Source organism: Camponotus floridanus, unplaced genomic scaffold (assembly GCF_003227725.1).
Source record: "Camponotus floridanus strain SB8 unplaced genomic scaffold, Cflo_v7.5 scaffold163, whole genome shotgun sequence".
In the NCBI taxonomy this organism is placed as follows: domain Eukaryota; kingdom Metazoa; phylum Arthropoda; class Insecta; order Hymenoptera; family Formicidae; genus Camponotus; species Camponotus floridanus.
The window spans coordinates 213,206-231,088 of record NW_020229285.1 but is presented as its reverse complement, the minus strand read 5'-3'; the positions used below and the strand labels follow the sequence as shown (position 1 = coordinate 231,088).

At 36.3% G+C, this 17,883-nt stretch overlaps 1 protein-coding gene across 3 annotated transcripts in view; it reads right to left on the bottom strand.

Moving 5' to 3' along the window:
- Positions 1–17,883, bottom strand: part of LOC105256766 (carbonic anhydrase-related protein 10) — a 156,572-nt gene that overhangs the window by 46,829 nt on the left and 91,860 nt on the right. For all 3 annotated transcript variants that reach the window (XM_011266977.3, XM_011266978.3, XM_011266979.3), the window contains exon 3: positions 6,476–6,612. In XM_011266977.3, the coding sequence (XP_011265279.1) occupies positions 6,476–6,612 (137 nt within the window). The remainder of the gene's footprint in view (positions 1–6,475; positions 6,613–17,883) is intronic.

Below are 17,883 nucleotides of genomic sequence, written 5' to 3'. Positions count from 1 at the left end.
TCGTGGAAAATATAATAGTTTCATAGGATAAGACGGATTTTAAGAGGGAATTCTAATGTAAAGTCTATTTATGAGATTTCCAAAACTAGCTAAATCGATTTTCCATGCGAACTATTAATTTGGCGATTAGGAATTTTCTAGGAATTTTGATAATTGTGAGAAATGTGTGGATCTCAGTTGTCTCTACTAACACGCGAATTATTTGCAATTACATATTACGCGTGAATATACCAAATTCGGAACTTGCTCCGTTCTCGAGAGCCGCAGTAGAAGCAGATGTCTCGATCGGACAAACTCGCAATTGAAACCCTGGGTAGAAATTCAGCTCTCGCGCGAAACGGAAATCGAGGTAGTTGGGAATTAGTCGAAAGACCTTCCACGAAAGACCTTCAGACGCCGGGTACCATGTTGTCCGGCAGTAATTAACGGCGAATTAAGCGGCCACGGATAGAATCGTCCTGCACGCGACTCACGTACCTCGTGAAATCCCGTAAAGCTCCCTCCCCCTTTTCCGCAAGTTAATCGACAGTTCGTTTTGTTTATACGACGGTTACGTCAATTTGTGGGACGACAGTTTCTTAACATTTCAGATTTATCGAAACGCAAGGACCTGGCAATTCGCGACGTAAGAGAACGCGCTCGTTACAGCTTCGATTATGGCGAGCTGGCGAGAGGTACACACACGATTGGGATGCACAATTCGTCGGTTTGGCAGGGGATTGTTTGTGCGAAGAAACTGTGGTCGATGGGCCGTTAACGGCGGCTTTGGTGCGCGCCAGAGATAGAAGTAGCTCGTAAAGGCTATTCTCCGCCGGAATCTACTCGATCACTTGTTGCAATAAAATTACGACGGCAAAATAGCGTGCCGATTTACAGAATTGTTCGACAATGATTCACAAATTTTGTTGCATTCTTATTCCGCTCTCTATAAATTTACAGAATGATCTCAAAAAAATTACGCATATTGTTGAATTAATTATTAAAATACTTATATTACTTTTGATATATAATTATTTTTGAATAGACAGTCTTCTCAGATTCTAACGTATCACATGAGTTATATATATTATTTATTATTTATAAAATATCAGCTATTTTATCACAAAGTTTTTAAAAAAAGTAATCTCTTATTTTATTCTAAATTTATAGAATAATTTCAAGAAACTATAGTTTTTCTCTCTCTCTCTTTTTTTCTTTTTGCCTGATTAATTATTTGCATGTTGTTAATTATTGAACCATTTACTTTTATTTATTTAATTACTGAACCATTTAATTATTTTTAAATAGCCATAAACAGATTCCTTTGTATATTTTAATACATCGTATGTACATTTTTCATTATAATTGAACTCCAAAATTCTTTCAACAATCGAATTCTAAAACAATAACCAGAGGAAAGTAAAATTTGATTCCAAAACCACGAGTTTCTACAGTAAAATTACTATGTTTACATACTGCGCTATTGCTCGGTGAAACAATCCATAGATACATTTTCGCGAGCAAACTGGCCACACGAATGGACCCGGGAGAAAGAGCGGAAAGGGACCCGGACGGGGGTGGAGGGAAAACGGGAGGAGCTGCAGGACAGCACGAAGGGAGATGAAACGGTCGAAACTCGGCTTTGCCGAGCCGAAGACGTACATTCGACTCCACGGGATGCCGGGCGATTCTCGTTCTATTGTTTAATTTAAGTGCCAAAGTTTTAACCGGGTTAAACGGCGTATAAATTCACGAGGCACCCTCCCGAGGTCTCGCTACCAACGAGAGAGGGCTATGAAACGGCCCGAGACCGCTGTTTAAATAGCGCGGGACCAGGTGTGACGTCAGTGCGGTTTCCGTCGCGCCAAGCCCAACTTCCTGACTCCGGGTGTGACTCGAGAATCTTGGTCTTTTGCGGGAAACGTATTTTTCTAAAAAGTAAAAAAAAGCCTTTTTCCAATAAAAATCCCCTCTCCGCTATTTTATCTTATTTTTCGAGTGAATTTTTTTTTCCATCCCCCTCTCGGTAAAAATAAAATTTTCCAAATTCGCGGACACGCGCGTGCGATTTCTCGGTTTCACGCCGCGCTTGTTTCAATGAAAGAGGGTTAAACAGCGCGGCAAAAGGCAAGAGGAGGACACTTCAGAGAACTCTCTTTAGCGCCTTCCCAGGGAAGGGGGAGTCGCTTGCTGGAGGGTAGGCAAACAATGAAGAGTCCCGTTCGTTTGAAAGCGAGGCAGAATGCAGCCCGTGAGAACCGGCGCAGCTACCGTCAGTAAGAAAGATTGACTCTGGGGCGGGAACGAGAAGAGCAATGGAAACGGGATCGTAGGGTGGGAAGGAAACGACGGGGCAAACGATACCTTGGGAGCGCGTTAAACCTTTTCACGTCCACTTCCGCGGAAGACACTTTGTGGTCCGTCCGCGAAGTCGATGAATGCGCATTTTTCTCCCCCCTCCCTCTCGTCGAAGGAAACGGGAAATAGGAAGCGATACAGTATCGTATCTACGACTTCCGTGGATGGGCAAGAGCAGCTGGTTGAATGAAACGAGCGAGTAAGCCAAAGTCGCAAGGAAATAAATGAAAATGATATGAAACGAAGCTGGAGACGAAAACAGAAATGAAGAGCCTCCCTCAAACATTTTATCCGAGCATTTCATATTTAACAGTTTTTATTACAACATATTATATTCATGAGTGTTGATTAGAACATTTGATATTTATCAGTTTTTTACTGGAACATTTGATATTTATATTTATTTAATATTTATCATTTGCTTTTTTTGAAAACAGCGAGGCTCGTGAGAGATATGCGCGCGTTTCACGGCGAAAAATGTTACGAGACGCGATAAAAGGAGTCATAGTCAACGTATGGAGAGACACGGACAGCGCAATAATATCTTCGTCGCCAGCCAGTTCTGGTCGCTTGCATCTGGTACAAAGGGTTATTGTCGCGATCGCGCGTCGTGTATTTATTGTATCCTTTCGCGGGCAATATCGTCGCTCACGGGAGTTTTCGGTCAGCGTCTCGCATGGGGAAATACGGCGGGCACACGTATGTACCGTATCCGTCTCTGCGAGACCCGTATCAAATGCCGAGAGGAGGCATTGTCACGGTACCCGGGCATTTTTCATGTTCGCGTTTCTCAGGAATAACGCTCCCGAGGACCGCGACCGCGACAGCATGCGGTGCATGTTCCATGGAAAATGGAGGGAACGCATTGAACATGAGCGTGACCATACAACGCGCCATGATAGAAGTATCTCGACACACATCGACGGAATTGAATGGAGCATGTACGATAAACAAAGACGAATATTAATAGGGTAATTCAATGGAAAACTTGCTAATTCGTATTAAATTATTAACAAGAAATTGCATATATGTGAAATATAAGAGAAGCTAAAATTGTCCGTGAATTTTAAAAGTATTTTTAAATATTTATGCAGCATCGCAAAAGCGCCATCCCCCAAAAATACAGAAAACTCAAATGAATGGTTAGGTTTTTTATTTTTTTTCTTCTCCAACTATTTTGCTCGTGTTCATAAAATATTAAAAGTGTATTAGTTAGAATTTTTAAATTGAAGATGGTTCAAAGAAAGAACCGAAACGTTCACTTAAATATATATTAAATTTACATTCACACACCCAACATCTCGTAATTGCTCGTAAATGCCTTTTGTCTTAATTTGATTAAAAGTGTATATTATCCGTCATTCTAAAATTGGTTAATGCGCAATTATAATACCTTTAAAATGCATTACATTAAATATGCATAAATCTATTTTTCTCCTTTACAAACTTCAATAATAGTGGAAAGATTTGTTGGAATTAAATAATAGTAACAGTTAAAAAAAAACCGTTATCAAATTTCCAAGAGTATTGAAACAAAGAGAAGCTATTTTGAAGAATCAAAAATTTAATATTTCAATCATTATTTATTATAATTTTTAATTTTTATTTATTTTAATATTTATTTTTTACGACATTAAAGCATAAAATAACTATAATAAAATATAATTTAGTATTATTTATACATATTTTTATTCAAGTGCGATTTCCTTGTTTCTATAAGTAATGCAATATTTTTGATAAACTACTTATGCGATAAAATATGCATTAAATTATACAATTTTATGAATTATAAATCGCCATCAGCGGAGTGATTTATTTAAAATAATATATATATCGAAGAAAAAATAATCAATTTTCTCTTATTTTTATTGCAAATCGTATAAATAAATAATACGTAAATTCATTACAATTTTCTTTTTCATTAGATCCTTTCACTATTCATTCGTTCGTGTCTTTCTTCTTTATTCTCCCGTTCAAATTATAGAGTTGTGTCCCGAAAGCAAAAAGATATCAATGAGAATGTAAATGGAGAGAATATAAATCGAGCAGCGCACATTGCAAGTTCTTCCATTCTACATCAAAAGTTCATACTTCTTCTATGTATATCGAAAGTTCACACAGAGACTTTTCGTTCATGCATTTATAAACGGCTTTCGACCTCTCAATATATTCTTCAATACGCTCATACTGCATGCATGAATCACTTGTACATGCAGATGGGCGAAAATACAAAATAACGAATACCGTGGTGAATATAATATCGTATTGCTCTTAATAAAAAATTTATAAAAATGAAAATTTTTGCGAGAGAAATATTACATTTCATCATATATGATTTTCTGAAAAATTTTTACAGCCGTCTCTCTCTTCCTATTTCGCATAAGAAAGTTGTTAAAAAACCCACCATCGAAAATCAGATGGCTTTGAACGAACGAGTAGGATGAATAAATGTTTTCTCAGTGGAAAATTAGCTTTTCTCGGGATTGTTCGAGGAATTCTCGTAGAGCGAAACGGAAATCAGCGTTAAATAGGTGGCCTCATAATTAATGGCTTTATTATCGAATCAACGAGCTTGGCCAGTGAAAAATGGACAGCGGAAAAGTGGAGCGGTTCTCGCTGGTGAATTCCAAATCCATTACTATCGCGCGACAGCTCTGGGAATACTTTTACTAAACTGATTTTATCCTTGCTTTTCGAAAGGTGTCTCGTGCAAAATGAATCATTCCCGACGTTCTAATTTTAACTTAGTTCCAGTGTTAATGAAATGCCGCTCTTAATCATCTGATGCAAATTCTTATCGAGTTTATGGCGCTCCGATTTTGAATCAACTATATTCCTTTACAAAAAAATTGGACATTCTTTTTTTTTTTCAAATTATGGAAATATGTCGTATATAAAAATGATATTCCTCTTATTTCCCGAAAATGAGAAATATAAAATTCTAGCGAGCGTATTACAACGAAAGTTATAAAATTATGTAAATAAAAATTGTTGGATCGTAACATTAAACAGAATTATATATTTATTCAATAATGGTGGATCAGAGTTACGTGTAATTATGAAATTTCATTAACATCTATCGCATTAATTTTTTTAGCTTCAATATCATTCGTATTTTATTTTATTTGGAATAATGTACGCGCGCAATTTCCCGGACTTTTAAATAACTAAAATTATCATAACGTTGTATATTATAATTTTATTCCGATCTGGTTTAATTGTATAATTGTATAAAACTCTTTATACCGATCTTGCGATGAAAACAAATCGACTGTAATGCGCATAATAGTGCATAATTACATGTAATGGTCAACAATCGAATGTATTCAGAGCAAACAACGCTTCATACGTTTATAATGAGTTGCCGCGTTTTCAAATCGTTAATATCAATGAGATCCTTCTCATTACCCGTCCGCCAAACGCAAAAACCAGAGCAATTTAATCATCCCGCCGAGAGACACCCAGTATGTGTTCCGCTTGACTAACGAGCGGCCGTCAGACAACTCTTTCGTCTTCATTTGAAGTGGACGTGCACACGAGACGAGACCGAACTTTGAAATTAACTTCTCCGTATCCTTTTCCCAAGATCATACTCGAACGCGCCATGATATACAGGATACCCGATGTTCCATCGTTAAATTTTAATTCGTCGGAAATTGAAAAAAATGCGATATAATAATAATAATAATAATAATAATAATAATATTATTATTATTATTATTATTATATTATTGTTATTGTTATTATTATTATTATTATTATTATTATAAAGTGTATAATAATAAAATAATCACTAGAAGATTTGATGTAAAGAAATTTACCGAGTCTCGCATCTATCGTGAAAATTTAATGCAACCCTCTGCAAAATTAAAATATCGTATAAATATGTAATATGATGCATAGTGAGACGCTCTGCGTAATTATTATGTTGTAATTAATCGTTAATTTGATAAATGCTCCGAAGTCTTTTAGAGAGGGAGGTTTAATGAACTTTTCTAAAATATAAAATTTCATATCGACTTCCTTCTGTCGACAAGAGATTCTGATTTCATCGAACACTCGTGCGTCCCAAGAGACGGACGAGAGATATTTGCGAATTACGGAGCTATTTTGCGAACTGAAAGAGCGGATGGATTACCCTGTGTTTATCGACGTGCACTGGCCTCAAGTGACGATCGAAGAGTAACTTGTCCGGCTCGATGTTGATAGGACTCTGCCGCCTTCCTTTACTGCAAAGGGACCACTGCGGATTTATCAAGCCCCAAAACGAAGGTCCTGCAATATAATATTGTATTTTAGTAAAAGTAAGAAGATTCTCTCTTTTTTTTAGTGATTAAAAAAAGATAGGAAGAAGGGTTTTTTACTGATTAAAAGATGATAAAAGCGGGTTTGAGTTATAGGCTACATAATTTACAAAAACTTTGAAAATTTTAGGAGATAAGGATCGCAATTAGACCAACAATATAGCACTGATATGCGATAATTTTACTTAAAAAAAATTGTATAATATATTTTCCAATTTTTTATTATATATATTTTTTATTATATATTATAAAAGTGACGTTTAATTTTGTTTGATCAGGCCTAATTTTTGAGAATTATAGAATTTTCTAAAAATTTAAAACTGTCAATTGAGATATCGTTACACAATTTAATTCTTATTAAGTAATTATAATTTAAATTTTAAATCGGCATAAAATTTCGAGTAATATCTAATAAGTTATATTTATCTGGAACGGTTACACAATTTAATTCTTATTAAATAATTATAATTTAAATTTTAAATCGGCATAAAATTTCGAGTGATATCTAATAAGTTATATTTATCTGGAACGGTTACACAATTTAATTCTTATTAAATAATTATAATTTAAATTTTAAATCGGCATAAAATTTCAAGTGATATCTAATAAGTTATATTTATCTGGAACGATTATGAATCAGAATAAATTTTTTAAATTATTAAAGTTTAGAAATTTTCCTAGTTTTGACATTTAATATATTACATTAAAATATGTAATTAAAAAGAAATTGACGTACTGTGACATATTTTAATGTATTTTTCCAATTTTCTTCTAGAAACTATTTAAAAACTACATTGATACAGAAAATTTGAAAGCAGATTTGCATTAAAGGCACCAAAATTCACTAAAAACAGACACTTTTGAAAATCTGAAAAAAATTTTTAAACGCATACTAGTGTGATAATTATTATATAACTCCGAAGGATATATCTAGAAGAGTTCTCCGAAGGATAAATCTAGAAAAGCGTGTTGCGTGAGTGAGCTTCGTCCGGAAATATCATCCGGAAACTTCGAACTTGTATCGTATCTCCGGAAGTATCCGGAAGAAACTCGGTCGTAAAGCCCCAAGAGATAAGATTCTTATTTTCTCTATTTGAGTACGAATCGTCGTGTCACGTGTCAACCGCTCAGAAATCTGAAATTTTTATAATTCCAACTTTTCCAGCTGGTCGCGCCGGCCGGTCCGTCCCTTGTCCGGTCCGCGTCAAGTTTCGCTTGGTAAAAGGGATTTTGAACTCGTTTCGCCGGAGGACGCTCAGGGACCGGCGGCGTCTTTCCCCTCCACCCCTTCAATACTTTCGTCTCGGGGAGCAACCTACGCGTTCGCATTTTCCGGGGCACTCCTCTGAGAAATTTAACTTTCTTCACGTCGTCCGTAAGAATCGATATCCCCTGAAAAAGCTCGGCTTAACGAATCCTCGCGGTCGCGAAAATCTCACGTTCGCGAAATTCCGGAATTTCCATTCTCGCGGAAACGTTCGGATAAGATTCGGAGTCTCGAAAATTGTCTCGTGCATTCGATATAATTACGCGAAAAAAATTGACGTTCGCGTTTTACTCTCATTCATATTTACTCGTGTATTTATGCATGTATCGCCCCCGGCTCTAATCGCTCGATTTATCACTCTATACGCCACAACTCTCAACAAAAGTTATAAGTCATCCTCTTAATCTGCCCGTCCCACTCTCGCAGGGGATAACAAACAGACTTTCCTGAAATATTCTCGCCTTGAGCGAGAAGCTTCTCGTGTTGTATATATATATACTTTTTTCCCCCAAAAACCACCGTCGACGACTCTCGCGAGACACCAGCTGACTCGCAATACAAGAGTGGACAATGAATTATTAGACATGTTGACGCCGGAATCTGGCTGTGTAACGACACGCGAGAGATGCACTGATCCACTATCCGAGATATATTACACGGAGTGTTTTAAAACTACCGACTCACATCGAGTTTAATTTAATTACATTCGCAAAGTTATCACACGTATCATTTATACGATTCAAATTTAATCAATACAGATCATTTTGTTACAAATCAACTGAAACAAATACGATAATAATACTATGGGAATTTTTTCCTTTATATTAATATAAAAAAATGTTTCAACTTTCATTATATAACTTTTATTATTATAAGTTGATCAAAAGAGAGATCCCCTTCCTTTTCCTTGTTTAAAGGAATTATATATAAGAAGAAAATACGAAACATCCTATTAAATTCTTGTCATGTAACAAGTTACAATTATCTTGATATATCTCCGTTCTCTCAATAGATGCAGATATTCCTGTGTCAGACGCGAGAGTCAACATGAAGTTGTGCAAGACCGTAAATTTCGGAGCACTTCATATACACCTGAAACAGGTGCGCGAACTCGAGAGAAAGGAGAGAGAGAGAGAGACAGAGAGGAGGGGGAGGAATGTATGAGGGATGACACGTAATGACATCCCGGCACGCAAACATAATCAAAACTTACGAGGCCAATAAACGCGTGCGTATCGGTTCAATGGCGGGCGGAAGCAACCCTCACCCGTGAGTTGAGTTCACGTATGCACGTCATACACGGGTGCAACGATGCATCGACACTTTAGTGCCGTAACAGCAGTGCAATTAGTCCCATTGTAATTAGCGTCCTCGCACCACTACTTTCTTTCATCCCCGCAGGCCGCCCGTCACGCGAGCGGTCTGCGCACGACATGCGTGATTCGTTTCATCGGAACGGAAGTCATTAATTAAAGGGTTGTAAAAAGCATATGTATGTAAGTCACAGAATTACGCAAGAGTCAAAACGAGGCAATGAAAGTATTGGATAGTTTATGGAGACTTAAAGCTTGTCGTGATTTTCAGTGAATTTTTGTGGCACAAATCTTGCCTCGTCTCGTTTTATCAACAGTTTTTATCGAATACTGTTTATAATAGTATGTACGTCTAACGTATAATTTTTATAATATAATTTAAAATAATTATTGTTATATATCGTTTCTAAATTTGCTAATATAAATATTTTCATTTGTTAAATACAATTTTTAATTCGTATAATAATGTGATATTCATCTCATTTGATTTACAAACATACATATTTCAGCATTTTTTAAAAATCAATAATCTTGACAATCTTAGTTTTGACATTATTTTAATGATTAAAAAATTAAAAAATCTTATCTTGAATTTCGAGACAAGGTAACATGAAGACTAGTCCCTATCTTACTAATTTACATCTCGCAACCCTAATAAATCAGTCTCTTGTTTTATCCTGAAATAATATACCGTGTAACTATTATAATATATACGCAAAAAAAAGCATCTAAATTGATTTTAATATCCGTTAAAAGCGGATTTTCGAAAGTGTTTACATCCGCTCGCGATTTCAATGTAAAATCATTAAATTCTCGGCGCCATAAATCTCCATTGATTACAACGGCATGAAAAACGGGTCGATATGACGAAGGGAGGTATTATTCTCTGATTTATTTTCTGGCCAAGTTGTTTCGCACACATTTCGAGGCACGGCTCTTCACAACTCACCTCGCACATGAAGTAATCGCGCACTTGATTTCTTAACGCAAGAAAGATAGATAGAAAGAAAGACAAAGAGAGAGAAAGAGAGGGGGGGAAGGAAATAACAACTATTGCAATTTCGCAGCACATACTCCCTGCGTCCCCGTCTTTTTCCAGGGTGGAATTTATGTCGGGGAAATGGCACGCCATCGCGCTAGCCACGCAAAAGTTTATTAAACGACGCACGCATACGGCGCATGCATACGCTTGGTGCATGTAAACGCTTTCCTCTCATTCCGGTCGATTCGTTGTGCAACATTTGCGCGCTGCGGTACACCCGATTTCATCCACAATCGCAATCTTCGCCATTATTCTTCGTTATCGCGTATATACGCGACGCAGGCCACGCCGAGATATACCCCTTGGCGTCTATCTACTTACGATCGGCGATTTATTCGATTAAGAATCCCTCCAACGCACGATTATGCGTGCGAGCACGCGAGACTGAGAGGGTTAAAGGACCCAGTCTAGCTGCATGGAAGATAAATTGACGACATATTTGCGAATTTTTTTCCAAGAATATTAGAAATTGATTATTCTTCTGACGTTTCGTATATGTCTTAATTAATGTATTTTGTAAATAATACGCCGTATTTTTTAATCTTGGACATCTTTGGCTCTCTTTTCGTTCTATTGTGTGCTCTTCATCGCCTGAGAAAACTCAGGCAATAGGGTGTTGAACTTAATTTTATTAGAAAAAAATTGAAAGTAACAAAGTAGTGTTATATTTTAAATTTAGATATTTCAATTGTACTGAAAATCTTTTTTTCATTTCTTGAAGATCAGAAAAATACTAAATATTAATGTTTTCAATTCTAATTAGATTTAATATCCCAAAGATAGCCTACGGAATAATATTAGATCGAGCTTTTTCATTTCCAACAACGAGAAGCAGCATCGTCATTTTTGAACAAAAGGCTATTGAACAAAGAAAAATCTGAATATCCAAGATTTAAAAATACCGACATACTGTAAAGATTAATAACATGTAAAATGTCAAAGAAATCAAAATTTTTCCCTCTAACATTTTTCAAAAAATATTCCTTAAAAAATGAAATGTTCAGAATAAAAAATAGACTGGGTCCTAAAGTATTTTGTTGAATCCAAATCTTCTTACGTTGCGTGTACTCGACAAACATAAAATAATCATATGTACTCTGTAAAGGATACAGAGAAATAAAAATGTTTCAAATCGGTTTCATTTACAACACATTTCAGCCGTCGTAACATTTTTCTGTTTATTAACTCGTAAACTTATCAACGGAAAATCGTTCCTTTCCTCTTCAGCGGGCGATTGGTCTACGTATTTAATATAGCGATAAAATTGTTACGTTTCTCGAAATGAAATCCTCGTAAGGGGCAAACTGCGTTTCGGGAGTATAAATTATTCTACGAAATACCGCTACCGAGATATATATTATATTAGCTTTATTGCACTTTGCGCGATATATTACGCGTGACAACGAATTATTAGCTCGCGGAAAAGCATCGTATGTATGTACCGGACGTGTAATCTACTATTGGATTATAGTTACACGAGCAGCGTTTAAATCGATTCGCACCAACGGACGATCGGACCTAAACCGCATCGCACCGTATTCTATTAAATTAAACCCATTGTTCTTCGCGAGCATAGCTACGTTGTATCGGCTCGAGAACAGACCAATTTAAAGCCACGGGACTTAATTAGAATCGATCACACGCATTCGATCGTATTGTTCTATCGTGGAAGAGAAGGAGAGGGGGGAGGCTAAGTTTATTCAATATTTCACTTATGCATAAGGATGAAATAAGGATACGTTTCAATTAAATTTTAATGTAATTTATAGAGTTCTAACTTTGGGAGGATGATGGAAAGATTCTGATTAACTAAATAGAGGCAGCTGTCACTTTCGAATCGATTCAGTCGCGAATACATTTAATATATAATAATGTAAATCACATAATAATATATCTAGCCCTACATTATTCGTTGCATATAAATTGCGACATATATTATAGGAAGAAATGTGTAACCAGTATCCTCCTTGAATAAAATTCGATCACACGGCTGCGAGATGCGAAATAATAAAACTGATCATCGATAATTTACGGAGGAAATTTGCATTTGCATTTGCATTAGTACCGTCATATATTACAAAGTTTTACTGCGTGATTCTCTAATTTACTATTCAAACCTTCGACTGTTAGCTTTAATTTTCATATCCCACGATAATTCAATAGCACAGTGAAATAATACTACAGTCCATGCGCTTTATTCAGTTTCCATCGCTATAAAATAGATTTAAATTTGCGGATATCACAGCTCCATCTTCCCGTTTGCGATTTCATCGAATTTTATTTCCGCGTATAATTGCATAATTACCTCCTCGGCCGTCATTAAAAAGCAGCTTCTGATACCAGGTGCAACGGATAAGGAATGGCCACTCTCGGAACAAGCTTAGGAGAAACGGAAGAGGGGGGAAAAGAGGGGAAGAGAGAGAGAGAGAGAGGGAAAGATAATGAAATAACGGTGGGCAGATGGAATGATTACTTTCTTATCACCCGAAGGCAGGTAGGCTATTATAGCATTTATCACGTGGAACCTGAGGAGGTGAGCTCGAGGCGGAAGCCGAATGGCGGGGAGAAGATGAACGTAAGAGGGGTATGAAGAGGCACAGGCATCCCTAGCCCCTGGTATATAACCGAGGTTACGAAGGCGGACCTGACAGAGAAAGAGAGAGAGAGAGAGAGAGAGGGGGAGGTGTGTAACAACCCCATTATTGAAACTTCAAGCGCGGAGCAATCATTCTGCAATTAGCAAAAGTGATTAAGTGTGGTAGCCTGGTCCCCTCCCTTCTCCCCTCGTCCGCACTCTCCCTCGGCAATCCCGGTGGATCCTCACTTTGTGAGCAGTATTTTCTAACCCGCCGCAACGCAAAGTTCCTTTCCTCCCTTCCTCTACGACGTCATCATGCGGCTGTAGCCCTTAAACACCTGTTTTAATTATCCACCTCTCCTAATGAGAGAAAGAGAGAGAGAGCGATCTAGCGCGAAAAAAAATAAGAATACTCGGGTCTGCCTCATCTCTATCCTCGTTAACCGACCTAATTATAAGCTGATGAGCGCTAGGAATAATTGCTGGAAATTTCTTGTCCCCCTTCTCGCTTGTCGCTCCATCTTGGCCCGATCTTCTTCTTCTTCCTCTTCTTCCGCTTCTTCTTTTTCTTCCTCCATTGCTATCGTTGAGCCGAGTCGAGTCGAATTTCTTCCCTTGCCGTCAGATTTCCGCCGATAAGAAGCAACACGCCACTCGAGAACGGCAGTGGGATTAATCAAGGATGGATTAGCCCCTACAGAGTGGATCGCCTCGATAAAAACAATTAATCGACGGCTAGAGCTGTTTGAAAAATGCCGGGATCGGATCGGCTTTGAGCCGCGTTTTAATGATTTCCGCAGGCGCGAGAAAATCGAATAATCGTGATGGGGTTCTTCGTACTAAATAGGAGGATCGAAATAGGAAGTTTTGTAATAATCTCGATAATAAATTCGTGGCAAGGATAAGCGGAGGATTAATATTAATGGCAATCCAATGCTGTAATCCAATTATTTAAAATACGAATCGATTGATTATTTCAAACTTTTTTGCATATTCATATTTCATACATCTTAAAGACAATAAAATATATTAAAAGATATTCTAAAAAATTACAATATTATATAATTTTAAAGAAATATAAAAAAAACAATATTGTTATAAATTTTATTTCCACGAAACTTTCTATGAAACATTTTATGAAAAAATTAACATTACAAAAAAAAAAACAAATTTTAATTAAATAATATCACAGTGTATTATAAAAGAATAAATAAATTAGACACGCGCGTAGAAAAAATTTTTGGATTTTCTTGTTTCCTCCAGGTTTTTTAAAAAATTTATGTAACACGAAGGACGCACGAAGTTTATCACAAAAGTACCTCTCTGAGTGAGGTAAATAATATATTTACTTAATGTTTAATAATTAGTATTTAATTTCTATTATGCAATTACAGCGCGGGATATTAACTCACTTCGAAATAAAGCGAAACTGTCTGTTTCGCAGCGCGAATTGTATTATGGAAAATTGTGTAAAGCAATTTTTGAACAGCCGACTCGGAACATTGTAAAACTCGCGCGGGCGGAAAACGTAAACGAGGCGGGAAAGAGACGTGTGTTCCGTTGCGACATTTAAATTTCGCGAAAAATCGTGACGTACAAACTCGCAAGCGCCTCGCTTAATACAACGCGAGGCCGTAACAGCGGTAGATACGGCGCGTAAGATCTAAAAACCAAATGCTTGTAAAAACTGTGTTAATGGCGCGTCCCGGGGAGAGAAAAGTTGAGGGAAAGTAGGGAGCGCGGTTATTTGCATGGTATTCATTAGCATATATATTTACGCGTCAGCAAAGACCTCCTGGCTGCTACCATTGAATATACAGCGAACTATTCTAATAAACGCGATGCGCACTCGTACTTTCACCGAAACGTTTATTTGAACGTCGATCAATGTATAAGAGTGTATACACAAGAAGAATACTACTTTTCATATTATATGTAAATGATTTTCTGAAAATAAATTTAAAAGTTAATTGTAGAATTAGCATATGCTTGCGAAAACTCTATCTGTGTATGTGTGTAAAATTATAAAGTATAATATTATTCTTTGTAATTATATTCGAAATATAAAGATCTATTTTATTGAATTAGAAATGTGAATAGGAGATAAGCAGTAGGAGAAAGACTAAAAGGAGCAATTTAATAAGTTGCCTTCTCTTTTAATTGATTCGTTAAGGTGGAGATAATTAATCAATTAAAATTAATTAATTCAAAATTTTAGGAAAACAGATAAATACCGATAACCAGATAAAACAGATAAATCTTTCAAAATAGTTATTTAATATTTACTTTAAAAGTATTTGTCAAATTTAACAATTTATACTATGAATAGGAATTTTTTTCCTTTTATATCATATTAATTAAAATTCTTTTTGTGGTTGTATATTTTAACATTGCAAACGTCACATCTGACTATATAGATAATATTAGTAAAAATATTTTATTAATATCGAAAATTTTCGGAAATTATTTTTATCTCGTCTTGAGCGAATCTTCGTAATAAAAACTTCTCGATTTGTATATTATTTATTTCATTATTAATTATTTTATATTTGTTAAAATATAAACGTTTTCATTGATTAAATAAAATTTTTAAAATTCATAATATAAATGGCGTGAGATATTGTTTCATTTAATTTCCATATTTTAGCTTTTCTAAAAGTCAATAATCTTGACACTCCTAGCTTAATATTATCTTGATGACTAGTTAGAAATTTTGTTGATTCGAATTCTCGAATTTCGAAACGAGACGAAACAATATCAAGATCAATCTTGATATCTGGCGCAATTTTTCATCTGATCCTATAGCGCACAATAGAAACTCGCAACATTTCAATTGTCGTTGAAGAAAGTAGCGGTTTTTACGGACACGATTTGGCGATCTACTAAAAAACCGCAGTAAACTCGACCAAATAAACGAGCCGAGCGACTGACTTTCGCGAGAAGTTTACGTAAGAATTCCGTTAAGTCGCAAGGGTGTAACACGGGTTTTCAATCTGATTCGTCGATAGCTTACGCTACCGTGGCAAAGTGAAAAAGAGCTCAACAGCGGTGAAAACAGAGAAAATTCTTCCAGCACTGTAAAAAATATATCGCGAAAGTCTGGCCGAGAGTAGCTGCTCTAGCGAGTTCTCGATTCTCTTCAGGAAACTCTCTCTCTCTCTCTTTCATGGCCACCAAACGGATGGAAGATTTATCGACTCCTGCGAGAACATGAAAAGTGTCGCGACCGACCATCGAGTTTTGCCACGAAAGCGGCAAAGGTCGTCGATATAAGGAATATAATGACGCCGGAAGTCCTCCAAAAGTTGAGGAAGTTCTCCAAGAACGCTTGATTTTATTTTCTTCATAGCCGCCAGATCGTTAAGTCGCTTATATCATAGCTTGGGCCCTCAAAAGAGATAAGTGATAAGAATCCTTAGTAATAGGAGCAAAGTGTATACATTTGAACAGGGATGTGGAAAGTTTTTCTTGAAAAGTTTTCAAAGAGATTAAATAATTTAATCAACCCGAGAAAGGAGGGAGATTAATGTATTAGATAGGATTAAATTAATTAGGCTGGAAAAATCGCAACATCTTAATTATTACCGTGTGCGGAATAATTTGATGAAAAAACGCCGGCCGTAATTTATTTCTCGCAAACTTCCCTCTACATTTTTTTCAGTTACAAATCTAGTTTCGAAAAGTTGAAGCTTGAAACCTACACGTACGCACAAACGCGTGTAAAATCCGAGAAAGAGGAATGTATTTTCGAGTATGATTTTATCGATAAAAAGTTTCCTCGGACTTGCAACGATATACTCCGGCGAGATTTATTCGCGTTTTGGACGTATCGGAAGTTTGTACAAAAGCCCGAAAGAATTAGTCCCTTATTCTTCCTGCTGGACGCAACCTCCGATCTATTTCCCGCGATTTTTTCCCACCGACGATAAGAGGGTATTCGCACCGGCCGCACTGGTTGTTCGAACAAAGTAGTCTCTAGATACGTTTCTGATAAAAATAAATCACGGACGCTAACATTTTTCTTTAGAAAGTCAAACATAGAATCGACCGTGAAACCCCTCGCGGTTAGAGAGTCGTTATTTTTTTAAACAAAACTCTCTCGCCAAGATTATCGCATGAAATAGATGCCGCTTAATATAACTTGTTCAGTTTTAGGATTGAAAACACTTTTAAAAGCGGATCGTCATTAATAACGACACTTTTTAAAACGATATTTATACCCATCGTGATTAATGAAAGAGGAACGGTAAGGATCAAATATTAAGAATTCACGACTTATTGTCCGAAAATTACATCATCTCGGGGAGGGTCTTCGCTTCGGCTTCGACGTCGTTGAAGCTGTCGCATCACTTCCAAATTAATTGCCGTTGTATAATTAATCAATGTCGTCGCGACATCGTCTCTCTTACAAATCGAATCGAACTGTGTAACGATATCATCAAAGACGGAGTATTTCGTGACGGAGAGAAAACCGTAAAAAGAAAAGATACATAACATAATTATACTTCAATGTATCAAAGTGTCATTAGTGTCTCTCCTTTCTTTCCTTGATAATTGCATATTCTACTGAATATAAAATCGATCACAAACTGCATCAATAAAATGTTTGTTGAAGAAAATCGAGCTATAAACAATTAAATGTAATTAAATAAAAAAGCCTGATTCGCTTTTCGCTTAATTGCGAATATATTCGATTTCTAATCAAATATTCTATAAACCATCTTTTATATCAATTGTTTATTTCAAGCGCTAAAAAATTCAATATTCTGTAATTAAAATAAATATTCGGACACAATCGTTTTTCAATAAATATTAAATTAATCATTACAATTTCACTGAGTCTTCCAGTTGAAAATACTGATCGCGATTATTCAAAAGCAATCCTAATCAAGCAAATTATGATACCCATAATTAGGCGCGTCGCGTGTTCATCCCCCCAGATCCCAACGGAGGATTATAATCCGAGAGGGGGTGCGAAATGGAGAAACGAGACGGCCGTTCATTAGCATGTGGATATTCCGTGTCCGAAAAAATATCCGTCG